This window comes from Myiozetetes cayanensis, unplaced genomic scaffold (assembly GCF_022539395.1).
Source record: "Myiozetetes cayanensis isolate MyiCay16 unplaced genomic scaffold, myiCay2020 scf10, whole genome shotgun sequence".
Taxonomy (NCBI): domain Eukaryota; kingdom Metazoa; phylum Chordata; class Aves; order Passeriformes; family Tyrannidae; genus Myiozetetes; species Myiozetetes cayanensis.
In genome coordinates, this window is record NW_026086605.1 from 4,450,519 (window position 1) to 4,477,347 (window position 26,829).

Genomic DNA, 26,829 nt, shown 5'->3' on the forward strand with positions numbered 1-26,829 from the left:
AGAGGGGGGTCTCTGTGGGCAGATGAGCTCTGAAGATTCCTGCCTGAAGGCACAGGGACCTGCCTTGTGAGCTTGAGCTCTGGATTAGTCATTCCTCTGTGTCAGCTGCACTGACTCTTTGGGAAACTGAGCCTGAAGTTAATGGTGGAACACAATTTAACTTCAGTGCTTCCACTCTCCCACTGCTGCCTGGGCTCCTGGAACTGGGGCCCTGCTGAGGGATTCACCACCACTTGAAGGCTGAAACAACAGTACTGGATGGGGCATTTTACCATAGGAAGCTTTAAAATAAAAATCTGTTGCTCTGTTGTGAAAGAAAACTTAAAATTTTGATTCGGTGAAGAAACTTGTGGAAATGTGACACAACAAATGGTCATCTGTCACTTGGACAGAGTTTTTTTAAAAGTGGGTTTCCACTGTGGTTGGGTTGTGCTTATGAAACCTAATTCTTTTTCAGGCTTTATGAGAACAAAGGAGAAGAAGCATTCAGGGAGTCTCTGCTGCAGCTCTTCAAGTCCATCAATGAGATGATGAGCAGCAACTCTGATCAGACTGTCATAGTGAAGGTTTGTACTTCCCACAGCTCCATCTTGGCTTTACTTTTCCATCCCAAACCACAGTTGGGCAGTTCATGAAGTACATGCTTGTGTTTTTTGTCCAAAACCTGTTTTTACCTCAAACATGGTTTATTCTTGGTCCTTCTAATGAAGGGTTTGGGACTATATAAAGTACTTCCAAGTAAGTTTATAGAATCCTAGAACCATTTAGGTTGGAAAAGACTTCTAAGATTGTCGAGTCCAACCTTTCACTGCTGCAAATACTTTTCTTTTTAAAAGAGAACTTAGTTAAGGGTTAAATGACACTTGATTTACTCTTAATGTTAAGATTGTATGAGTTATTTTTAAAGCATTACCTTTAAGATGCTGATGAGAACATAGATCCTCTTATGCACTTATTTATGTCTGAGGCTGCTCCAGAACTGCAGTTTAGTATCTTAAGCCCTGGTACATATTTTAAATGGATCATCAGTAGTGAGTCAGACTGCAAACCTCATCCCTCTTCTTGTGTCCCTTTAAACCAACATCTACTTTCAGTAACATTGACTGGCTCATGGAATTGGGAATGTGCTCTCTGACCTCAAATGGATGTTCATACCGAAGAGCAGAATTGCTGAATTGTGGGACTGGTAGATCTTTGTATCTAGAGGAGTCTGGGTACAAAAGTTAGTGGATCTTTTTCATCAGGGAAAAGTACAGGGAGTGTCACAAACGTGTGTTTGATGAGCTACACCTTGAACTTCTCCACGTGGTTCCAAGTAGAATTTATAACAAGATGAAACCCTTGACCCAACCCTGCTGGATCAGTTGAAAGATGATCAGAAAGGGACTAAGAACTGGGGGAGAATTTGGGGATAGTTTGATTCCTCCTGCTCAGGCATGCAGGGGTTGCAGAGAGAGAGAGAGAGAGAGAGACAGTGGGAAAGTGCTGTGCCAGTGCAAGAGGTTCCTCCTGAAGGGAGCTGGGAGAAGTAGAGCAGGAAAACTCCTGAGTCAAAGCCCCCAGTCCTTTGTAGCTGAGCACACGCAGGGCTGGGGCTTGTAATGCCCTGCTGAGCACACAGCAAAGAGAGGGAGTGGGGATAAAGCAGCTGAGTTGGAATGTTTTAGGCAGAGAGGCTGAGACTGTATCATCTGATAACGAAAACAGGGATATTACACGTTCCCAGAAAGCTGTATTTTCATTTCATTGACAAAGCGGTTTGCCCTGAATGGAAATGGGGAAGTTGGAGGCAGCGGCTCAGAGTTTGCCGTCGGGGGTTTTACAAATAGGATGCTTTCAGATTGTGAGAATGGGATGTAATATTTATTATTCTGAAGCCTGTTGGCAGGGCCTGCTTCGGGAAGGCAGATGAACATGGGCTTTTTTTTCCTCTTTTAACAATTTATAGCTTGGGGGGAAAAAAAATACTCTAAAAAATGGATTTGGTTGTGTTCACCTGAAATGCAGGGAGAAAAACTTCCTGGCAAAGGCTGGAGCCATCACACTGCAGTGTGCTGGTTCATGTTCAGGACTCTGCAAACTTGGGTAGAGCACATCTCCTGAAGCACTGGCAGATGAGGAGTCAGTGTGGAGTTGAAGTGCACTTGAGGATGCCTTTCAGAAGCCTTGACAACCTTCCATTCAGTATTCATTGCTTTCATCTCCTTTGGACTCTAATTACTTTGCTCTTAGAACGCATCATTGTTAGTATTGGCTTTTTGCAGCTCGTGAAATTGCTTTTATTATGTTCAGGTATCCACTGAAGGACTTCAGTTTGTGCAGTAATGAGAAACGTGTGGTTCTGTTACAGAGAACAAAACTATTGAAAAGGTGGATAAAGGTGGGGGTTTTTGAGAGAGAGCGAGTGTGGATTCTGTGAATCCTGCCTGGCAAAGCTGCTGGAGTGCTGGGAGGTGTCAGTAGCCACGTGAGGTGGATGTGGCATTAGAGGCTTCACTCAGCATCTCTGCCATGGCTGCAGTGGGTACCTCAGGACTCTGCTCAGATGGACTTCCCAGGACTGAGGGGGCTCCAGCGAGAGCAAAAGAATTTTTAATCTGTTCTGAAGGTTGTTGTTACAGGGGGTTGTGGAGGCAGCAGATGGACAGAGCACAGGGCCTGGGATGTTCTGAAAGGATGGGTGGAGGTGCAGCCTGGAAAGGAGGGGAATGGACACAGGGACTGCAAATGGCATCTCCATGACCAGTGCTGGGCTGAGCAAAACAGGGAATGTGTCTGAGGGCTGTGGAGATGATCCAAGAGCTGGAACCCCTCTGCTCTGGAGCCAGGCTGGGAGAGCTGGGGGGTTCACCTGGGGAAGAGAAGGCTCCAGCGAGACCTGAGAGCCCCTTCCAGGCACTAAAGGGGCTCCAGGAGAGCTGGAGAGGAACTGGGGACAAGGCATGGAGGGACAGGACACAGGGGGAATGGCTTCCCACTGCCAGAGGGCAGGGATAGATGGGATATTGGGAAGGAATTGTTGGCTGGGAGGGTGGTGAGGCCCTGGCACAGGTTGTCCAGAGAAGCTGTGGCTGCCCCTGCATCCCTGGAAGTGTCCAAGGCCAGGTTGGACGGGCCTTGGAGCGACCTGGGCTAGTGGAAGGTGTCCCTGCCCATGGCAGGGGGTGGAACTGGATGATCTTTAAGGTCCCTTCCAACCCAAACCATTCTGGAATTCTAGGATACTCTGCTGAAGTTTTATAGAAAGCTGCTGAAGATAAGCAGATAATTCCCAGTGCCTGAGCTGTGCAGGAAGATCAGCAGATCCAGCTGGAGCAGTTTTAAGCTTTTTTCCCACCGATTTTTTTTATATAAATATATATATTGAGGAAGCTAAATATTATATACAAAATAAGTCTGTTTGGGGAGATAAGAAATTGCAAAGAACCCACACAGAAAATGAAGGTGCTTCACATTAAAATAGACAGCTGCTCGATTCCCACACTGCAGTGTTCCTGTCCCTCCTTACCAAAACCAGGATCTGTCTCCTGGTAGTTTATCCACAAGAAGCAAGAGCTGGCATGGGAAAGTTTCCTTGAGATGTTCACAGCTTTTCTCTTTGAGTGGATATTCTGGGGTTTTGTTTTGTTGGTTTTTTTTTTTCCCTATCTATAGGAGAGCAGCCTTCAAGCTGACACCAAATGACTGACTGCAGTCTTGGGTCCTTAACAAGAATTCCTCTTTATTCAAATATTTATGTCCTTGTGGAAGCTGGGTTGTTCCTGACTGTAGCTGACTTAATATTTTGCATTTAAATTGCCTCTTTTTTTTTTTTTTTTTTTTAATTTGAATTTTTCAAGGCTTTGGGTACATCTAAAATAAAGGTTGTCCCAAAAAAGAAAACTCTCTGTGAATTGTACAAGGGTTTAAGGTTGTAAAGCACAAAACAGAGACTTGGAATTTGTACCTCTTTTAGGAGTATGGATGTTCATAAATTCTTAGGGGAGAATTTATAGGGGTTTGTGTATATATATATATATATATATAAAAACATTGTTAAAGGGTTATTTTAAATTGGAGTGGTATGGTTTCAGCTATGTATTTTTATAATAAATAGGTAAAATTCCATGTATTTTTGGAACATGATTTGAGCAGAGCTTTACTAGCACTTAAACCTCTTCTGGCACTTTACTACCGTTTATACCTCCTACCTCTTTTACCTCTTTATAGACTCAAAAATGTTGAAATTAAAATGTTGAAGTGCAAGAATGACTGAACCCCACTTTGATCCCAGGCTATAAAGGCAGCAATAATCAGTCCTGTAGGTTTGAATTTGGGAAGGTGGAATGGTGTAAATGACAGAGTGTTCAGAACAACACAGAGCTTGATTTTCGTAGTTAAATAAATATAATTATTTGGTTTGATTTTTTTTTTTGATGTATCAGTGGTGGCTGCAGTAGGGACAGGCATTTCAGGGCTGCCTTTGGCACCTGATTTTTTAAGATGTTCAGTTGTCCAAAGTGGAGAGGGAAATTCCAGCAGTGATCTGAGCTGACGGATAGTTTGATTGTCCTCCTAAAAAAACTCTGTGGGTATTAAATTATCCTGGATGTGACCATGCAGAGCTGGGCTGGAAAGCAATTCCCTTTCACTAAAGGGAATTTTCTTGTGTGGGTTTTTTTTTTTGGCATAACTTTTGTCAGTTTTAACACATTCCTCAATATCCACACTCTTCCCTATGCTCATATTGAGCATTTATTGCTAAAACCACAAAAAAAAAAAAGTATTTAAATGAAATACATCACAAGCTTCTGAGGTACCTGGGAAGAAAACAAGACACTGCAGGGATTTTCCAGTGGGTTACTTCATAACCATCATTAAAAATTAGTTGAGTAATAAAATAGAAGCATGGAGTGAGTTTTCTGTGTCTTTTAGAACCTTTCTGGGGAAATATTTCTGGAAGGTGTTTGCTTATAATCGTGCTTTGAGGTGTTTTACACTGAATTCTGTGCCAGAGGTGCTGGTTGTGAATCAGTAACTGGGATGAAAACTGGTTTGGTTTGTGGAATAACTGCTGGGGGTGGGGGCAAATCAAAAATAGTATTTAGATGTCCCTGGGTGTTGTTTCATCCACTGACTGGGCTTTATTTGGCTTTAATATTAGGGTTTAAGATTTAGGGTTTAATAGAAGAGCATCTTGTGTAGAGAGAAGGTGCTTTGTGTTGAGTAACACAAAAGGTGACAATTAACATTAAAATAATGTTCAAGTGGAGTCTGGTGAAACAAATTTATTGCTTTGTCAAACAAAAGAGTTCCTAAAGAATGCACTGCATTTGGCAGAGATGTTCTGCTTAATTTTGAGCTGAGGCATTGCTGGTGGAAATGAATGACTTTGGAAAATGACAGTTTTTAAATGAAGAATTTTGGCTTTTATGGAGTACAAAGAGAGGAACATAAACCCCAGACAAAACCTGGGATGTATTTTTTAGAATGCATTTTGTTTAATCCTTTGCAAATGTCACTTGTTCAATCTAATGACAACCTTAAGTTACTATTGCTGGGTTTTTTTAAAAAGCTACTGCCAAGAAGCTTTTGTGACTCTTTTTTTGTCATTCCTTTTAATAAGTATTTTTGATATTCCAATAAATAAATGAAGCTTACTCTTATTGTCTGTAGTTAAAATCTGCAAGAGTCGAAGTGGAGGTTTTTGAGTCCCCCCTCCAAAAAAAAATAAAGAAAAAGGGAAAAAAAAAGTTAATTTCAGAATAAAGTTAAATAGGAGCTCCTTGAACTTCCAGGTCTGAGCCATATGCTGGTTTTCCTCTTGGTAAATCCCACTTTTCACCCATTTTTGTCTCATTACACCTGGCTGGAATTAACTATCAGCCAGAACTGTGGGTGGTGCAGTGGATCCTTCACTGATGTTCAGAGGGGCCACTCTGAATTTTGGGACTAAAACCTCCATTGCACTTGATCTTTATTTATTCTGGAATTCTTACCGTGTCTGAAGGGTCTTTTTTTCTCCCAACTAATGTTGATAAACAGTTCCTTCAGCACAAATTGTTATTTCACTGAAGGAGTTTGGGAAAACACAATTAGCCCTTAAGTCATTATAAACCCATCAATGAATTTATCTCCAAGGTTGCAAAGGGGTGGCTGTGATGATTTAAGGAACAAGTTGCAATTATTCCGTGCAATGATTAAAACCTGGGAATTATCATCCCCTGGATTGGCTGTGCGGGGAACTGTGGTCATCAATTATCGCTTAATTTATTCTGTTTTAAGGCAAAGCTTTTTTGACTTTTGTGGCCCTTGTAATTTTCACTTGGTGAGTTTTATTTCTTGGCACACTTAATTGGGGTTTTTTTTTATAGTTTAGGAGGGGCATCCTCAAGGCACTGCACTCATGGACTGAGTTCTTTTCATATGGATCCACTTTGGCTGGGTATAACTCCCTTCATACCCAGATATGACCAACCACACACTCACAAATTATCCATTAATTCCCCCCTAAAGGGGGGAATTAATGGATAATTTGTGAGTGTGTGGTTGGGAGAGGGAATAAAAAGGGATGAGACACGAGATGTATCCAACCCACTGGGTTTGCTGCCATGTCCTTGCTGACGTCACGCAGGGCCCTGTGAATCACATCCTGGGAAGGAAAACCAAATTCCAATAACACCCCCACAGTCAATACAACGCTGAGTGTGTACAAGGAAATTTTAACTCAGGGAAAAAATATATCCATTATTCATACCGTGCCCTTTCTCTCCTTTTCATCCTTCCCCTTTTGCTGCTTTGTTTGTAGTGAAAATTAATGATTTTGTGACTTGATAAGGGTGGTAATAATTTGTCACTCGTTTTCCACAAAGGGAGAAGCCCCTTCAGGCAGTAAAATTTTTATTGCAGCCCAGCTTGAAACTATGTGTAATTATTGACTGTGTGTGTGAGGCTTTGCGAGGTTTCCAGCTTTGTGTGTTCATCTTGTGTGATCACAGGGAAATTACTGCAAAAACCTGTTTGATTAAAAATCGAGGTCCTCCAATTATTGTGGGTTTTTTTTTCTAATGCTGTTTGGAATATTCAAATTCAGGCATCACTGTGTAACTGTGATGATTTTGTCTTAGTTTGCCATGTGCCTCTTGCAGAAGTGAGGAATTTGAGCCTTTGTCCGGTGCTGATCAAGGGTGGAAAGTAATTAATTTAAGTGGGGGAAAAAAAAACCCAACCAAAGTACAACAAAACAGATGCTCATTTGCTTTCTCTTGATCTTATTTGAAAAGGCAAGAACAAGGTTTTTTTTATGTTTTGAATTTCATATTCCTCATTTCTGTATTCCAGTATCCTGGGAATAACCAGCATTGCCATTGAGCCGCTCCTAATAAAAAAATCTTCTTTGAGCTGCAGCTGTAACAGAGTAAAATCCACAGCCAGAGCTGCTCATTCCATGATTTAATACCAACAAAAAGGTATTTTAGGAGCCCTTTGGATTAGGCAGATAAAGGTTTAATCATGGACCTGCAGAGCCTCATTGCCTGATCATCTTATCGCATAATTGAGCCGCTTTAGGTGGGAAATAAAGAAACACCCTTCCACAATTTTCTTTAAATTTTAAGAACTAAACTTCAATTGGTTTGTCCAGAAAGTAGAACTGAAGTTGCTGCTGATTGCTGTAACTTCAGGATGCTGTTTTACCCACAGCAGTTCCCTTGCAGCCCTCAAAGCGTTAATTTTTACGCCTCTGCTGGCGCGGTGGGAAACTTTAATTCCAGGCATAAAAACGTAAAAGCTCGAAAATTTTAATTCAAGATTATAAAACGCAAGCTCCCCCTTTTTTTTTTTAGGATGTGTTACTAAACATTTATTGCTACAGGCATTTGAATGATAAGCAAATAAACCCCCGGCGCCGAGCGAGGTTTATAACTGGTCATTAGAGCCCTCATCCATCACAACACACGAGCCTGCACATAATGGCCCCATTTGCATAATTACAGTGCTGAGCCTGATTTGGGAGCGGGAAGGAGTCCTTTAGGCATACGTGGGAATGTTTGAGCAGCAAGTCGACAGCTTCAATGGGCTGGGAAGAACGGGAGCGCTCGGGGAATTCGAAGCCCAGCCCATGGACAGGTTGGGTTTGCTCTTTGAAGAAGCGGTCACCAGCCTTGCTGGCTGCTTGGAGTTCTCCAACAATTGACTTCTCGCATCCAAGAACTGCGGAATTTGGTTTAAAATTCCCGGGCTGGCGGCAGGAAGATGTTATTTCAAAACAGACAAGTGTTTTTGTACGTGCGAGGCAACGCTCCTTGAGTCTGTTTGCTCCTGACTCTTCTACCAGCACTAACTACTGATCAGGGAATTTTTCTGTCTCCAGCCTGAGGGGTAAAGTGTAATCACTTGTCACAGAGAATCCAAGAGTGGTTTGGGTTGGAAGGGACCTTAAAGCCCATCCAGTTTCACTGCCTGCCATGGGCAGGACACCTTCCACTAGCCCAGGCTGCTCCAAGACCTGTCCAACCTGGCCTTGGACACTTCCAGGGATGGGGCAGCCACAGCTTCTCTGGGCAACCTGTGCCAGGGCCTGCCCACCCTCACAGCCAAGAATTCATTCCCAATATCCCATCTAGCCCTGCCCTCTGGCAGTGGGAAGCCATTCCCTGTGTCCTGTCCCTCCATCCCTTGTCCCCAGTCCCTCTCCAGCTCTCTTGGAGCCCCTTTAGGTGCCTGGAAGGGGCTCTCAGGTCTCTCTTGGAGCCTTCTCTTCTCCAGGTGAACACCCCCAGCTCTCCCAGCCTGGCTCCAGCCCTTGGAGCATCTCCGTGGCCTCCTCTGGCCCCTGTGTTGGGAATGAATCATTCCCCCTTTTGAGGCAAAAAATACATCTTTAATCAAGCTGTTTGATTTTTATCAACCAGATACAAAGCTTATTGTGTGAGTCTGGCTCTTGTGGTTTATATTTGAATTACTGTGGGTTTTTTCTTAGTCTGGTACTCAGTGCACACAAGAAATTAAGGAAAGTCACTACAAATATGAAGAACCACCCCCCCCCAACTTTATCTCTTTGAAATGACTGTGCAGACCAAGTGATTTTTATCTAGAATATTACTGGAGGTTCATTCACTGTTCTTTAACCCAAAGTGTATTGTGACATACTTGCATGAAATTGCTGGGCAGGAATTTTCAACTGCTGGGTTTTTTTGCTCTCAGTGCTTGCTGTTTGCTGTAGAAATAAATAAATATAAAAATATATAAAAATAAATATAAGTAAATAAATAAAGTTTGCAATGTCTGCTCTAGAAATAAATAAATACTGACTAATTGTTCCTCAAACATGGAAAGACAAAATGAGTTAAAATTACTACGAAGAGTTAAGGAATTAAACATCTGTTTGCATCTTCTGAATTCTTTGGGAAATCCTGTGCTGTGAAGTGGAGAGACAGCTGCAAGTTCAAGGAGAAAATTAGGAAGGGCTGCAGTTCCACGAGGGGCTACCAAGAATTTTCTGCAGGGAAAGATGATAATTATGCCTTTTTGCTTAATTTTTGAGTAGTGGGGTGAGAATTAAACCCAAGCAACTACAGCCTGGCTGGGGAGGAGGGTGGGAAGGTGCCGTGCAGAAGATGGGGATAAAGGGATTAAAGAAACCAAAAGGTATCTGTAACATGTTGGAAGGAGCTTTTAAGTCCCTAATTTCCATGGAAGTTGTCAGTTTTCCCAGTTCACAAACCTTTCATGGCTCTTTCTTCTTTGAAATCTGTTAAACTTAAGAGTTTAATTTCCTTTGGCTTTCAGTTTTGGTGATTTACCCCCAAAAATATGCTCGAGGCTGAACCACAGGGGTTCAGTGAAACCAAAGCAACCTACTCAGATGTGGATTCTCTTCTTGCAGTCAGACATTAATTTGTCTTTTTTTTGTTTGTTTGTTTAATTTGTTTTTTTTTTGTTGTTGTTTTTTTTTAGGGGGCAGCACTTAAATACTTGCCAGCTATTGTCAATGATGTGAAATTAGTGTTTGATCCAAAGGAGCTCAGGTGAGTGGAGTTAATTAAATGTGTAATGGGAATTTCATATAGATCTTTATTTTTTAATACATATTATATATATATCTCTATAGTACAGTCATCTGAGAAGTTTTATCACTTTGGTTTTATACCGTTATTTTTTTTTTCCTTGCAAACAATTCTAGGGCTACACAAAGAGTCTGTTTTTAAAGTATGACATCAGGGTTTGACAAATATCAGAAACTTTGCAGTACAACATGACACAGCAGGAATTATCAATCAGGCAGCTGCCATCAAAGCTCTTAAGCTGCACCAAGAAGCTCTTTCAAGTATAAATTTAACATAAATAATAGAATAATAAATAATTCAGTCAACCCTGTTGCTGGATCAATGTTTTCAGTGGCTCATAAACACAGAAATGTTGTTAGTAAATAAAAAGCATAATGAGATGTTTAATGAAAAAAAATGGAGAAACCAAATAAAACCTCTTATTTCAGGAGAACTTTTAACTTAAAGAGACAAGAAAGAAGTTTATCTTTCATGTGCTATTACAAGGCATTTAAATTGAATGAAACCCCTTTTTGATCTGAATTGATTGCCTGGTTTTATTTCTGTGGTCTGATATGCCAACACGAGGAACAGTAAAGTAGAAATGAAATAGATGAGTATAATCTCAGTCTAACATTTCAGTGGCCTGAGGAGCCTGGCATTTACATTCTGCTTGCCTGGCACCTGTGTTACGTGTCCATTTGTGCCTCCTCTGGACCTGGGAAGTACATTTTTGTGGAGTTTCTGGATGAAATAATAATTTTGGTTTGTGATAGCAAAAGCACTGGGAAAATAGAGCAAATGAAAATACCAGGACTTGGCCTGTTTTACCCCGAGCTACAGTTCTTCTGTGCTGTTACAAATCCAAATTACAGTTAAATACTGAGAGGATTTAAACTGAGATTGAATTAGAAGTAAAGGCTCAACAGGAAAACCAAAAAACTCAAGATTTGAGCAAGGGATGCAAAATCACTGAAAAGTCTTTTCAGTGTTTTGTGGGAGGGAGCTCAGCTGATGAGTCTGATGGCACCTCATCCTAAAATGTGTGTGCTCCTGGGTTTCATTTACTTCTTCATTTTTGTTGTTGGTAGCTTGTAAGGTGCATTATCGCTTGTTAATTTTTGGTGTGTATAATCAGGGTTGAAGGCAAGCACAGGCAATGCAAATTAAAAGTCTGAAATGTGGGAGAAGGGTGTAAAACTGGAGGAGGAGGAGAGGGGGCAGAAGAAAAGGCATCAACACCCAAACAATTCATATTTCTCTGACTTTCCTGTCAAACTCTTCTGTGTCTCCAAAACACTGAGTTTGCTTGTTCAAAAGGATGAAGTTGTGTATCTTATCCTTTATTGATAGGTGTTTTTTATGTATTTTTGGAGAGAGTTTCATGTGTTTTTCCCTCTCCCTGTGTGTGCAGCAAGCTCTTCACTGAGTTCATCCTCAACGTCCCCGTGAGCCGCCTCACCATCCAGAAGCTCTACTGCCTGATCGAGATCGTCCACAGTGACCTGTTCACTCAGCACGGTGAGTAGGGCCCGTGCCACCACCAACCTGGGGCTTTGTTCGGTGTCCCCAGACCTTCCTGCCCCCACAGTGGGGTCTGGAACACTTTAGGGGTGTTCTATTAAGAGTTGAAATCACAGAGTCCCAGAATGGTTTGGGTTGGAAGGGACCTTAAAGCCCATCTCGTTCTACCCCCTGCCCTGGGCAGGGACACCTCCCACTGCACCAGGTTGCTCCAAGGCCTGTCCAGCCTGAACGTGAGGAAATGCCAATTGACCCTGCAGGTGACAGATCATGAAAGAACTGAAAGCAACAACTTGGGATTTGTTATTTTAAAAGGGCATTAAACAACCATGTCCTTGGCCTCTGTTGTAGCTTTAACTGCCATGGGTTTTATCAAAACCATTAATTCAGCTTTTGTGCTCAGTGAAGTTGTGTGGAGGAAATGGAGGTTTTTGATGTGCTCTGTGTCTGAAGCATCATGTTCTCCCTTGAAGCTGTTCCCTGGCTGAAGTAAAACAACACATAAACCTTCCACAGTGTGCTGTTCATCTGTGGTTTGTTATTTTCCCCATCCACGCTTTGTTATTTTCTGCTTTTCCATTAGTGGGCCAGTTCAAGCACTTTGTCCTACAGATTTCCTCATTTAGGGTGAAACCTTTTATTCTCTTTCTGCCTGAGTGCAGATACCTAAGCAAGTATTTGTGTGCTGTCAGGGGGAGTTAACAAGGGAGCAAACAGGCAGTGGTTTGGTGAAAAAGGACGTTTGGAGGGATGCTTTGATGAGGAAAGCTGGGACCACGTGATGCAAAACGCTGATAAACTTTTCAGGTTCCAATTTAAAGAAATATTCTTGGTGGTTCAGCTTTGCACTGAAGCTGAAAAACAGAGTCTACCAGGTGTGTCACCACCTGCTTGTTGCTTGAGAGTATGGAAATTTGGCAGAAACGGCAGATCCAAACTGGATCATCTTCACTCTTGAGATCTTTTGAAATTATTCAACCCATAAGGGGGGCTGGATTTGGAAGAATAAAAAGGAGGAATGCAGATGGATTTGCTGCTGTTGGGGCCTGGGTAAAATGGCACTGGTGTCTCCAAGACCATATTTACTCCTGCAGGTCTGCACATCAGTGTTATTGCTTTGATTCATTAAGTCTCAGCTCACTATCTGTGTAGTAATTGTCCCTTCTCCTGGCTCTTCTTAGGTTGCAATGATTTTTGGGGCAGAAATCGGTAATAAAAGGTATCATTCTTTGCTATCTTGGGTAGGAGGAAATTGAGATAACTGAGATAAAACAAGAAATTATGACTATAAAAGACACTCCTAAGAAAGGCACACTGTGCATTTACCACACTAATCTCTGACTTCCATTATTCAACCAGTTTAATTTTGAGGTGGAAGGAGAAGTTGTGTGTGGCTGCTTTGTGTTTTTAGCCTGACTCACACTGAGCTGGTGAGGGTGCAGTGAATGGTGTAGTCCAACATTATTGAGCTCCTGAGAAATGTAAATGAATCTGTTTTAATGGGAAGGTGATTAATCTGAACTCAGGCCAGGTTTGCTGACGGAGCAGAGCTACTTAATGGCTGATAGATCTTATCAGGAGGCTCCTGACAGGGGTTTTCCTGTCCCTGCCTGTTCAAAAGCTCTTAAATCTGATGTGCTGCAGTTGGGTTGTGGTGGGGATTCCAGACACATCTATTAACCCAAACCATTCAGGGATTCCACGATTCTCATGGATGTATTGGGGACTTTTTGTGTGTCAATAAACAAATTATTTTATTAAAAGCTGTTCTTGTCATTGATATTGTGGAATCAGAGTGGTTTGGGTTGGAAGGGACTTTGAAGCCCTTCCAGTCCACCCCCCTTCCACTATCCCAGGTTGCTCCAAGCCCTGTGCAACCTGGCCTTGGACACTTCCAGGGATGGGGCAGCCACAGCTTCTCTGGGCACCCTGTGCCAGGGCCTCCCCATCCTCCCAGCCAGGAATTCTTTCCCAACATCCCATCTAACCCTGTCCTCTGGCAGTGGGAAGCCATTCCCTGTGTCTTGTCTCTCCAGACCCTTGTCCCCAATCCCTCTCCAGCTCTCCTGGAGCCCCTTTAGGCACTAGAAGGGGCTCTCAGGTCTCCCTGGAGCCTTCCCTTCTCCAGGTGAACATTCCCAGCTCTCCCAGCCTCTCCTCACAGCAGAGTGGCTCCAGCCCTCTGATCTTCCCATTGTAATTCATCCTCATGTCATTCTCTCCAGAGCTCATGTCTGAAGAGCCAGTTGTGCTGGGCACCTTTCATAAACACTAAAATTCACTTGAAAATAAATTAACCCCCTTGGCCACAGCCCTTTTTAAATTTAGCTTCTTCTTTCCCTTGCTCTGTGGGTTGAGTTCATGACTAAAATGCAGTTGACTCCCTCTCCTCCTTCCCACTGATCCAGTAATTCCAAACTGATAGGGAATGCTTTCCTCTAAGTAGTCAACTAATCCTGTATCCTGTTGCAGAAATGAGGTTTTCTTGGCTCAAAGCAATCTGCTCTACAGGGTTGTGGAACTGATGGAGGGCTGGCAAATGGACAGAAAATTTCATTGGTGTATTTCTGGTGGAGAGAAATGCTCTAATTCTGTGCTTTGAGAGGTCAGGGGAGACTTACTTGTGTCTCCAGAGGAATTAAAATCCAAAAATACACGAATTTGTGAAGCTTGGAGGTTTTGGGGATGAGAGGGGTGGGTGTGTGAAACAGTTTGGATGAGGCTTGAAGGATGTGGAGTGATGGATGATTCAGTGGGAAATCTGAGCAGTTTGGGACCTGGGATGAGAATGGACTCTGGTGCTGTGGTTTGTGTATCTTTAAAAAAAAAAAGGATGTAAAATACAGTTTTAAAATTTGTTTTATCTCTCTGTATTTATAAACATAAATATGTAATAGTTATATAAAATAATTGCATGTTTCCATATAGAAGTAAATGCCTGTGTAAATAGGTGACATATATATAAAATAACAATATAAATTGATGTGGAACAGTTTTATAATAACCTAATGCATATTTTCTGTTCTACACATGTAAGTGCTCGTGGTTGGGAATTAAATGAAGTGTCTTATCCTTGCAAACATCAGGATTTTGGATTATGTAAATAGTGATTTGTCTGATTTGTTTTGTCCTATAGAGTTGTTTGGATTCTCTGCTGCTTTGTTTTCCAAATGACTTCCAGCTGATTACCAAGTGAGCTGTGGAGCTGCTGTTGTCTGAAAAAAAAAATCTAGGGATGTCTCCATGAGGAAATTTAGTCTATTAAATATTAGTAGGCAGCAGATAGCATTAATAAGAGTTCTTATTGTTTAATTATGGCTAAAATTACATCTCTGTTTCCGTACTGTGTAGTGAAGTTACTGAGCACAGGTTTAATTTTTTTGGCCACTAAATGAACCATAAAATAAAGAAATGCATTTGTCAGTGTCCTCCAAAATAGATGCATTTCCATTGTCACAAATTTATTGCCTGTATTTACCTTCAGCACGGTCCCTGTGTCGCTGCTTCGGTGCAGTCTGTGCCTGGCTGCTCCTGAGTTGATAATTCCTCCTGAGCATCCTTTTTATGAAGATTAATATTTGATTCCCACTGCACATTTCCCTGCCATTCATCACCGTGGGTTGGACCCGTGCAGTGGAACAGATGTGGGGTTGTTGTTGTCTGTAATGGTTGTGCATCACACCCGTGAGCACCTCCAGAGCTGCCTTGGGAGAAGAATGTTCTGGACTATCCATTTATCAAGGTTACCCATTGATCAGGGCTGGGAGGGGGTTGCACTTTCTCCTCTGTACTTCCAGGTAATCAGCAGACAGCTGATCAACTCAGTGTTTTGTAGAACAGTTTTATAGCAAAGGTGAAAATCTTGTGTCCTCGTTGAGGCCGTTTCCACGGCACTGGATTGGTTGAAAAATCAGAGCATCGTGGAAGGGTTTGGGTTGGAAGGGACCTTAAAGACCATCCAGTTCCACCTCCTTCCACTATCCCACCTTGTTCCAAGCCCTGTCCAACCTGGTCTTGGACACTTCCAGGGATGGGGCAGCCACAGCTTCTCTGGGCAACCTTATTCCTTGCCTGCCCAGATGCTGAATATCATGGAATTACCTTTTGATTTTAGGCTTGGCTTTCCAACTGGCAATATTTATTCCTTTTTACCTACTTCACAGTAACCTCTATATCAGTGTGTTTTCCTTACAATAAAAGTTCCACTGGTGATTTGTGTGCCATGTAATCTGCAGAAAGGTTTCACAGATTTGGTGCTTGCAGGGTTCTCTGTGGGTGTCTTGTTGGTTTGTGGGTTGGTTCGTTAGTTCTTAAAAAGGATTTTTCAGAATCATAGAATTGGTGAGGTTGGAACTGCTAACCATGTCCTCAAGTGCCACATCCACATGGCTTTTAAATCCCTCCAGGGATGGGGACTCCCTGGGGACTCCAGCCAAGGCTGGACAACCCTTTCCTGGAAGGAATTTTCCCTAATATTCAACCTGACTCTCCCCTGGCTGCAGCCTGAGGCCGTTTCCTCTCATCCTGTCCCTTGTTCCCTGGGAGCAGAGCCCGATCCACCCCCTGGCTCCCCCCTCCTGTCAGGGAGCTGCAGAGCCAGAAGGTCCCCCCTGAGCCTCCTTTTCTCCAGGCTGAGCCCCCCCAGCTCCCTCAGCTGCTCTTCCTCAGACTGGAATCTTTCTCTCAAGTGCCCAGCACACCTTGATAAAACACTTGGTTTTATTCCCCTATTTCATAACCAGCAGGTGCTCCCAGGTGGATGCTGAGGAAGGCAGAGGTGGGAACTGAGGAGCCTTCTCATATCCAGCTGAGGGAACTGAGTGTTTGTGTGGGTTGTGTAACTCCAGACAAAGCACTGTGACAAATCAATTAGTGTTCCCTTTCTCAGAAATTCAATCTGAATCCCTTCCCCATTGATCAGAGTTGACTCCAGACAGTCCAGCTCAGAGGTGACACAGCTGCAGCTCTGCCTTCTTCATGCTGCAGATATTAAATTGATCTTTGCCCTCTCTAAGTGGGGCTTAGCAGGGACATGAAACACTCTCAAACCTCTAATTAGGGGCCTTTTAGGTTACTAAAGATTGATTCACCTCTCAGGCTTTGCAAAGGCATGTTCTGTGCAACGAGACACTGGGGTTCTCCCTCTCCCCTGCTCTGTGGAGTTTTGCTTAATCTGCTCTTTTCTTTCCATGTCTGTCCAAGTCTAAGGGACCAGCTTAGACTGAGGTTTTACAAATGCAGAGGTGCAAGGTTGAGATCACCAAACCAGGCCATTCCTTGGGTTGATGTTTTTATGGGTGATTAGTAATTAATTTAGACCTGGCGATTCCTGCCATCTAAGAACAATCTTGAGCAAGGAAGGGGGTATTTTGTGGATAGGAGTGAGTGGTCAAAGGCTGGAGCCGTTCAGGGGCAGAAGTTTCTAAGATGAAGTGAGGTTTTGGTTGAAAAGCAGGTGGCTGGAAATCTGGAATTTACCTTCTTTTCCTGATTTCTTTACCTTACACAAGCACTGAAGCACATTGAGGCAGCTCTGTGGAGTTACTGAAAGCTGTGTATGTAACCTCCTGTTCTGTGTGCAGACTGCAGGGAAATCTTGCTGCCAACCATGACAGACCAGCTCAAGTATCACTTGGAAAGACAAGAAGATTTGGAGGCTTGCTGCCAGTTGCTGAGTAACATCCTGGAAGTGCTGTACAAGAAAGACGTGGTGAGTGTTGCGCAGTTCTGTGATGATCAGCGCTCAGATGGTCTTAGTAACGTGAATTGAGCAGGTAACTGCTGCTGACTTGGATCAGACAGTGAATAAGGAGATATTTTTAGGAGTTCAACCTTCCCCTTACGTGGTGTGTGGCCTCTGCCAGGTGGAAAACGTTTTGTTTTGGTGTTTTGTTTTTGTCTTCCCCCCTGAGCATTTTGGGAAATGTGCTTTGAGATGTATTGTCCCTGACATGGTACACAGACACGCAGCGTGTGTAAAAGTCCCTTTTTTTTTTTTTTTTTGCATAATAATCCCTTTTTTTGCCTTCTCTTGACTTCAGCTAACACACAAATATTGGTGCTTTGCTGGAGAGCTGCAGTGATTTGATGCTCTCTTAAAATTTGGGCTGCTGCCTGAGCCTTCATCCCTGGGTGGAATCATACACTAATTCAGTTGGAAAGGACCTCGGGGGTCAGCCACTCACATCATATCTGGCGTTTAACTGTGTTTTTTGGGCTTGCTCTGATTTTGTTGCTGTTTTGAAGTGGCTCTGTGTGACTGCTTGGGAGAGGGGGTTGTTTTACAGCAGGAATTTGGCTTTGGCAGCTGGGCTGCTCCTGTCACTCTTCGTTGGCTGCATTTCTCTGCAGGGTGGGACCTCACCTGCAGCTCCACCATCTCCCAGGCTGTTCCTGGCTGCAGGACCAGTACCTGTCTCTATTTGTACTCTTGAGGGCCCAGTCTTCAAATACATTTTTCAGATATAAAGTAAAAGATGGGAGCAGAACTCATCTGTTTCTTCCTCCTGGTTGTGATTTTGACTTCGGGTTTTGCCCATCATCCTGCACGAGGTTTCTGGGCTCGTCCTTAAAAGCTGGTTACACTAAATATTTCATTTTCAACTCTTTCAAAAACAGGGGTAGGTTGCCCCTAATACAGAAACACTAATTTGAAACAACTGACCGAAATGGGCAGTTCCTTAATGAAAGTTTTGCTTTGCTTTTCTCTTTTAATTGAGCTGTTGCAGAACAGCCCCCTCCTGATTTGGTAATGCCTGTGGGGTTTTGACATTGGGAAAAGGACTTGGGGAAAAGAAAATTAATAGGTAACTTGATGTCACAGGCTTTGCTGTGTTTCCAGGGACTTGCTTTTCATTGAAATTGTACCAATACATGTTAATTTACCAGTAACACATGTTAGTAAAATAAGACTTTGTTAAAGTGGGAGACTTAATTTTCTGCTTTTGATCAACAGCAAACGATGTTTTGATTAATTTTCGCAGGACAGGTGAATTTGAAGTTCAATTGTGTTGGTGTCTGTTGTATGTAGCTACCACTAATTTACTTCTCCTTCCTTAGGGGCCAACACAGAGACATGTGCAGATAATCATGGAGAACCTGCTGAGGACGGTGAACAGAACAGTCATTTCCATGGGACGCGATTCCGAGCTCATCGTAAGTGTCTCCTGGTGGAAACTTAAATACCTGTGTCACATCTTGGGGAACCTGCCTGTAATAGGATTTAAATCCCAGCTGACCCAGAGCAATCAAAACCTCCTGTAACTGTCTGTGTGCTCAGGAAGCTGGAAAACACTGGCTGCTCACTTTGCCAGGGTTGACACAGGGAACTGTGAGAAGAAAAGACTTGAAAAGTATCTGTGGGCAGGTGGTGAGCCAGATCTGAGATATCTGTGTTCACCAAGATGATGGATTAGTGGCAATTAATCAGCTGAGAAGGGTGGAAATGAGAGACTTGGCTGTTTGTTGCTGCTTTACAAGCACTTACTTGCCTTTTTTGACTGAGATAACCAAGCTGGCAGTATTCAGATTATTGAAGAATAGAATTATTATATCTGAGTTATGTTCTGAATGCCTGCAGCAGGGACTGGTACCAGCCATGTAGTTGTCTTACCACTGTGATTTTAAAGCCTGACACTAGAATTTTTCAACTGCTAATTAATTAATACTGGTCTAAATAACGAATAGGATAGTGAGGCCTGTTGATATCTACAATGGGGATAGATCTGAGTGTGGGTATGGGAGTGTCACTGCGTGTTCTGGGGAGTGTCAGTGTGTATTTCCCTTTATCTTGCATTCTTTCTCTGGTGTCTGCAAGTGGTACATGCAGGAAACTGCTCCAGGTGGCCCAGATGTGTGACCTGTCTGAGCCCTTGTCCCTCTGTTCTGCATCCCTTTGGTCCAGTTTGGTTCAATACTCTGATTTCTTTCTTAGAGAGGGGTTAACTGTTAGTCAGATCTGAGTCCTTCAGCAACTTGGTTTTTTGATCTCCCCTTTCCTTCCCAGTTTAAAATCTCTGTGTAATTGCACACGATGATATGTGACTTTTCAGGAGGCTCTGTGTCCTCAGCACCTTTTATTTACCTGCTGCTGCCTCTCTGCTTGGCACGAGGTGGTGCCTGTGCTGGCAAAGGTGCTGCAGTTTAATTTTGTCTCCAGTTTATCATCCACTGACTTATTTTTGGTCTTCCACTTTTATCACTTTGGTTTCCAACAGCAGGTTTGGTTGTAAGAAAGAGATAATGGGTCAACAGGTCCATTGCTGGAGCAAGAAATCATAAAATCCTAGAATGGTTTGGGTTGGAAGGGACCTTAAAGACCATCCCATTCCACCCCCTGCCATGGGCAGGGACACCTCCCACTAGCCCAGGTTGCTCCAAGCCTTGTCCAGCCTGGCTTGGACACTTCCAGGGGTTGGGAATCCAAAACCTCTCTAGGCAAATGGTTCCAAGTAGATCATTCTTCCAGAACATTCCAGTGCTGGGATATTCAGTAGGAGTGAGAGGAAGGCGAAAGAAGTGTGTGTTTTATTTTAACTTCTTCAGCTTCAGTTTGAATGCGAATTAATTATTGTTTTGATGAACATGATTCAAATGGTATTCAGAAATGTTAATGATGCCTTTTGCAGTTATCACGTTAGATCTGAAAACTTGTGGTTGTGTTTTAATGAAGTACATTTGTATTAAAAATATCCCCGGTGCTCGTGAGCACAGCCTGGAATCCCTCCATCTGCAGCCTCTGTAATTAGTTAATGAGGACTAACAGGAAGGATATTTTCAAGGAGTGCTTTCTCCTAACTCAGAATTCAACCTGTTGCTGAAAGGAGGCCCCTGTGAGTAAGCAGTAACAACTTCTTTTTGTGGTGTCAGCAAAGCAGGAAGAGTAAAATGCGTAATAATCATAATTAGGAAGCATAACCTGACCTCCCTTGGATCAGATTTGGCTTGAAATGATGCATGGACTTTTCTTTTTTTAATTTTACCTGGAACTTACAGTAGAGAATTAACCATCCAGCAAGAGTAAGGGAAGGAATTCTAAAAATAAAGGATTTAGAGGCAAAGTTCAAGTAATGATAACTTATTTTAAAAGAAGTAAAATAGAGGACATAACAATTTGTTTATTCCATAAATTTAGTTGTGTTGGTGTCCTAAAGCTGCATGTTTTCTCCTTGGAAAAATCCAAAACCTGATGTTGCATAATCCAGTTTGTGAGCAGTGGAGGAATGTCAAGTATTTAAGTGCTCAACTGAAAATGTCTGATGACAGGAGGTGCCTTTCCTAGAGTGTTGAACTGGAAGATTCTCCAACAGTTTCCTTTGACCTTGCACATTTGTTTTTTTTTACAATCCTTAAATGTAAGTTTCTGCATAAAAGAAGCTGGGTTTGTCACATACCTTCAAAAGAGAATTACCTTGAAATAATGTAGACCAGCTGCAAGGAGAAAAACTAGATATTAAATAAAACAGAGTATAATTGGTAGTTTGAAATCTGATTTGACCACAATTTTGGTAGCAGGAGAGTTTTTAATCCTCATTGTTTTGGACTCTCTGGAAGCCTCGGTGGTGATTTTTACTTGATCCGTTTGCTGAGCAGAAGGTTCTGTGTTATTTTATATTTATTATAGATGTATTTATTGTATTATTAGTGGGAGTAGGAGCAGGATGCAGGCTGTGGGTGCTGAGCTGTCTCCTGCAAGGTTGCTGCTCAAAGCTGCTTGTTTGAGGTTAATTTTGCTCCTGCCTCGAGCTGCTCCCGCTCCTGGCACAGTGAGAAGTCACCTTGAACAAAATCATGTCTTTCTTACTGAAGAACATGTTGCCTGGAGAAAAAGTAAATTGAGCCAAGTTCCTTCAGCCTCTGGAAGGATGATTTTAAACTGCCTCTTTCCTTACCTCTTTTGAAGGATGTTGGGTTCCAGCATTGTTCAGTGTGAGGCAATAATTGTCCTCCTTCAGTAAATCAGGGCTAACCAGCCACGATGGTGGGTCCAGAGGAATCCTGGCTGCTCCAACCTCCTCCTGGTCAGCAGCTTGGAATGGGCTTCAATTACAAAGCCAAGAAAACTGAGGTAGTTCCTGAACAATTTAATTTTAAAAAGGAGATTTCCTGGTCTGGTGAGAGGTGTCCCTGCCCATGGCAGGGCGTTGGAACTCGATGAGCTTCGGAGGTCTCTTCCAACCCAAAACACTCGTGGTTCGGTGACCCGGGATGTCCAGGTGGGGTGTTTGGATTCCTCTGTGTAGTTCCTGGAAGACACTTCAGCTGGCAGATCTGTGCAATGATGACAGTGAATACACAGCCTTGATTCCTTTCTGTGATGGAACAGATCAAATTCCATTCTGATACAGAAAAAAATGTAGCTGGTGGATGGAAGAGCAGAGAGGGCTCTGAGAGGTTGTGGACTCCCCATCCCTGGAATTGTCCAAGGCCAGGTTGGAGCATCCTGGGTTAGTGGAAGGTGTCCCTGCCCACGGCAGGGGCTGGGACTGGGTGGGCTTTAAGGTGCCTCCCGACCCAACCCATCCCATCCCATGGCTCTGGGATTCAGTACCCAAAGCAATCTGGGATTTTAACTCCCAGGAGTCTGTCCTGAAGAACAGGCTCTGAACACGTAGTGGGTCTATGGAGAGCAAAGTCAGTGTGAAAACCTGCTGAGATCAGGGAAAAAAATCCTATTTTGGAAGTTCTTGGGATGTGTGATAGGAAGCAGTGAGACAGGAGAGGACTTGATGGCTTTACTGATGGGTGGAGTGTTTTCCATGTTGCTTCTTTCCCTCCCTCTACACTTGAGGACAAGGATGTGGTGAAAGCAGGACAGAAATGGTGCAGAAATCATCAGAAAATAAAGAAAGGGATTTGTGGTGAGATGCAGAAACCATCTGAGGTCCATGTGAAGGAGGTGTAGAGGTGGCCCTTGGTGACAGTGAAGCTCTGTGGGATTAAGGTGACCCCTTAATGAGTGGAGAGTGTGGCTCTGATGGGGGGGAGTGACTTTGGGACAAATAATCAATCAATCCAGGACAGTGATGGATTGTCCATCTCCTGGCACCTTCCAGGCCGGAGGCCTTTCTGAAAGGCAGTAAAATACAAATCTATATAAAATATGGATTATTGAGGGTCACAGGAGAGAGTTCTGGGGCTGCAGTTATTTAGGAGTTGAAGCTGTTTGTAAATTAATCTTTCTGTGCCTTAAAACCTGTCCAGTTCAGGGTTAATGGATTCCGAAATGTTGATGAGAATTTCATTTTCCTCACTGCAATTCTTCGGTGTAAAAATACTTTGCTTTGTTGAATCACGTGCTTTCTTCTCTTTCAAAATCACTTGAAATTACATCTTGCAAACTGAATTTCACAGGAAGTGAAGTGGGATTTAGGTGATGGCTGTGCTTTTTGGTTTTGGTTGTCAAACCCTCACGGATGCAGCGATGGGTCGGGACCATTCCCTATCAACATTGATGGGAAGAAGCTGCATCCTCCTGAACAAATAAATGGCCAGGGAATTTGTAGCTCTCCCCTTATTTTAATGAACCACAGGTGGGTTTTGTGGTTGCTGAAATATGAAAGTTTTTTCATGCAGTTCCTTTCATTCTCCCAGATTGCATTGGTGTATTTTCAGTGGTGATCCAGTAGAATTCCAAGTAGTGATATAAAATGTGTGCTGCTGCCCAGATCCTAAAGAACTGGGATAATCTACCAGCAGAGTGGAAAGTCCATGAAAAATGACCCTATTTGATTTGAAAAAGTAATTAACCTTAAAAAAGTGAAATTAAAGGCAGGGATGGTGGTTTTGCATCTCAAGCAAGAAAAAGCAAACACTTTGTACCCACAGGAGGATTTTCCAGTTTTAATCACGATTTTTTTCCAGTTTATCCTGGATTTTTTTAAAGTATTTTTTACAGTGATTTTTTTTTTTTAACCTTTAAGAAACCAAGGGCTACTCACAGGGGATGGTGTTTCCTCAGAGTTCTAAACCAAAGGGTGGAACTGTTGCTTCATGGAAATTACGGACTCAAGTCGCAAGGGGATGTAAAATCACCGCAGGATTTATTGGCTAAAAAGTGTTTGGAAGCAGGAAATGGGGGAAGTGCAGATAGAAAACCAGTGTATGAAGTGCAGGGAGGCTGTCAGTGAATCCAGCAAAGCCACACTGAAAGTAAAAACCGCATTTTCCTTGTCATAACCTCCGAGATCTTCTACGGGAGGGTGAGAGAACAGCCTTGTCAGTCACATTTAACTAAAAGCTCTAAAGAATTAGGTTGGTTTGGGTTGTTTTTTTTTTTTTCTATTTCTTTTTTCTCTTGGTGTCTATCTAACCTGAGCCTGAGTGATCCTAAAGGCAATACAATATGATAACATTTTACACACTTGCAAAAACATTTTATTACAAATTCCACGGGAGGGGAGGAGAGAGGACGCGAGGTGCCGGTGGGAAGCCAGACTTGGATGGATGGGTTGCTTTTCCCAGTTTTGTTTTGTTTTGTTTTGTTTTGTTTTTTAAAAATGTAGAAAATTAAAAATTTGCAACTTCTTTAAGAAAATAACCTGGACATGTACAGAGCATGCCGTGAGAACGTTCCCTTTTAGCTCTTTGTTTCACCAGTCTGTCATTCCCTCTCGTGCTTTCCGGGATTCCGGAAGCTCTGGATGAGCCAAGGGGTTTGGGGTGTCACACACAAACAGCTTCATGAGGTGGTGACACTATACAAGGATTTTTGGAACTGATTTGCCATGGAGAGATGGTTTAATTTCTTTTAAAAAACCCACCACTAGGCATGAATTATTAACATTATTTTAAATAATACTGGATAGTGCCGTGTTTTCCTTGCTCTGTCCATATTTGAGGTTTCTTTCACCTTAGGGGGAAAAAAAAATAGTATTTTTTAGTTTGGAAATACTCTGAACCATATCAGGTAGGCTGTCTTGTAAACAGTTCTATATTTTTAATTAAAAACAATATAAAATACAATGACACTTCCTTCCTGGTCCACAGGATCACCTTCCTGATCCTTCAACTTCCACCAAAGGGTTCCAGGATATTTGTTTCTCTGCAAGAACTCATAGCCCTCTTGAAGTTTTACTGCAAAGGTGCCTTTATTCCATTAAAACAGACTGAAATTAATCTTCTGCATTCCCAATTTAACTTCCTTTTCTTGTTCTTTGGAGGGGGAGAGGGAGGGAACTACCCAGTTATTTTCCTCCATTTTCCTTGTAGTAATGGATTGGATGCTGAGCTATAGAGGAAAAATAGTGCCAAGGAAAACACTTCCAGCATTTTTAGCGTGTGCAAACCAAGGATCACATTTCTTCCACCTAAAGGCTGAGGAATTGGTACCTTAAAGCTGCTGCAGGTTCAAAGCAATTTCAAACCCCAGTTTGTCACACGACACTCAAATTATCTGAAATCCTTAAAAAAAAACCAAACCAGAACAAAAGACAAAGAGATTCCCACTCCCTGGCCACTTCTAACATCAGGAATTTTTCCACCAGTGGTCATTTTAGATGCAAGTTTAATGGCAGTAGCAAATACTTAAAGGAAAACGCTGCAGTTTATAAGTCAGAGCAAAATTTAAAGTGCCATTTAAAAAAGAAAACCCGAAATAATATTAGGAAAAAAAACCTGCTTCACATCTCTCCCCTAAGTGTGTATCAATTAGCAAGTACAATTAACAGATTGAGATATAAATCATAATAAGTTGGGAAACCCATCTGAGAAGCTTGGTAAATAAACAGCATTTAAAATTCCAGCTCCTTCCAAGCAGGTTTCATCACGTGCTGCAGACTGGAAGTTTCCTGCTTGCCTTCTGCAATAGTGGAGAGGTTTTCCAAAGACTGTTACAAAAAAAATACTAAATCATGGCAAATGCCAACAATCTGGGTTATGGTTGTTCTGTCCGTGGGGTTGGGTTTGGTTTTCCTGTGCCAGAACGTGTCGTTTAGACCTTTTTGGGTACCAAAAGTGCCAAATCGAGATCGTCCTGCAGCCTTGACCCTGTGAGCTTGATGTGGTTAAAGGCTTGTCCTGGTTTTGGGAAGCTTCTGGAGATGAGCCAACAACAAACTGGTGGTTGTGGTGATGAGGACACAGCTAAACTGGAGGTGGTGTGGCCGTGTGGGAGCTGGGCAGGACGGCAGGAACGCGCAGTCAGGGCTCGGGGACGTCGTGGCCTCGGGCCACAGGAAAAATTGTGCTTTGTCCAGGATTTCTGTGCTGAAAACTGCACTCCCCAATCAACATGGATCTGTAAAACTGACACCACTGCAAACATAAGGCTTGCTTGTTTTTTTGTTTTTTTTTTCCCCACCTGCCCCCCCAGAAGGCTTTAAAAAAACCACGGCGATGTTTCGGAGCGGACGGGAGGAGCCTACGGTTTAACGGGGCAGAACGGGATGCTTTCACATCCGAGGGGTGAGGGGAAAGAGTTTTGCTTTCCATCCTTGTCCGAATTTCCATTCAGGTTTTACATCCCACATTGGCAAACTGCAAATAAAAGGGGGCAGGGTGTGTTCCCTCCCCCCTCGCTCCGGTGAGTCCAAAGGTACAAAGGCCTTTTTTGGTACACGCGGTGAGAACTGGACGCTGCCGTCGGCCAGGAACCCCCTCCATCCACCAGCATCCCGTCAAGAGGGGATGGATAGAACTCCAAAGGTTTTTCAGACAAGGCCTTGAACTCCACACTTGGGTTAAAGGAACCAGAGTTTCCATCTTCCGTGCTTTTTTGATTCAGTTTTGGATTTTTGCTTGGGAGTGGAGGAGTAGCTCTCCTGAGAATAAGGCAAAGGTGCAACCTGAGTTTCCTCAATGGGATGAAGTTTCCTCAAAACTGGCTGGAGTTTGTCTTCTTGCTGTTTAAAATCCAATTCCACGCTAGAAAGGGGAAGGAAAAAAAGCAGTCGGTTGTTAATTGTGATGATAAAACTATTTCAATTAACCCGGCATCCAAGTGTTTAATTTAGAAATTCAAGTAAAAAAAAAAATAAATGCTTAAGTTAAAGGGAAGGGTCAAAAAAAGGACATTGTGTGCAAAAGAGAAGTGGGAATGAGATTGTTCAGCTTTTCCTGCTGTTTAGGAGGAAATCATTTCTGCTAGAAATGACTGAAAACTGAAAATCCTAGTTTTTTATGTCATCTCAATGGAGAAATGATCTTTGAGGGCTTCCAGGCTTGGTTTTCCCTCCTGTCTGGGTGCCCTGGGAGCAGCCAACCAGGCACTGCATCCTTGTGCTTTTGGAAAAGCTGATGAATTGGCCATAAGCAATTGGGCAGTTTCTTTACCTGACCTCTT

General features: G+C 42.8%; 2 protein-coding genes across 3 annotated transcripts in view; one reads left to right on the forward strand and one right to left on the reverse strand.

Moving 5' to 3' along the window:
• The window catches only part of DOCK1 (dedicator of cytokinesis 1), a 263,338-nt gene that overhangs the window by 61,412 nt on the left and 175,097 nt on the right, over positions 1–26,829 (forward strand). For both annotated transcript variants that reach the window (XM_050305334.1, XM_050305335.1), the window contains exons 23-27: positions 458–566; positions 9,937–10,007; positions 11,440–11,546; positions 17,132–17,259; positions 18,609–18,704. In XM_050305334.1, the coding sequence (XP_050161291.1) occupies positions 458–566; positions 9,937–10,007; positions 11,440–11,546; positions 17,132–17,259; positions 18,609–18,704 (511 nt within the window). The remainder of the gene's footprint in view (positions 1–457; positions 567–9,936; positions 10,008–11,439; positions 11,547–17,131; positions 17,260–18,608; positions 18,705–26,829) is intronic.
• Positions 25,037–26,829, reverse strand: part of INSYN2A (inhibitory synaptic factor 2A) — a 38,148-nt gene continuing 36,355 nt past the window's right edge. Inside the window, exon 4 of the mRNA XM_050305365.1 lies at positions 25,037–26,411. Coding sequence (XP_050161322.1) covers positions 26,228–26,411 — 184 coding nt within the window. The 3' untranslated portion in view covers positions 25,037–26,227. The remainder of the gene's footprint in view (positions 26,412–26,829) is intronic.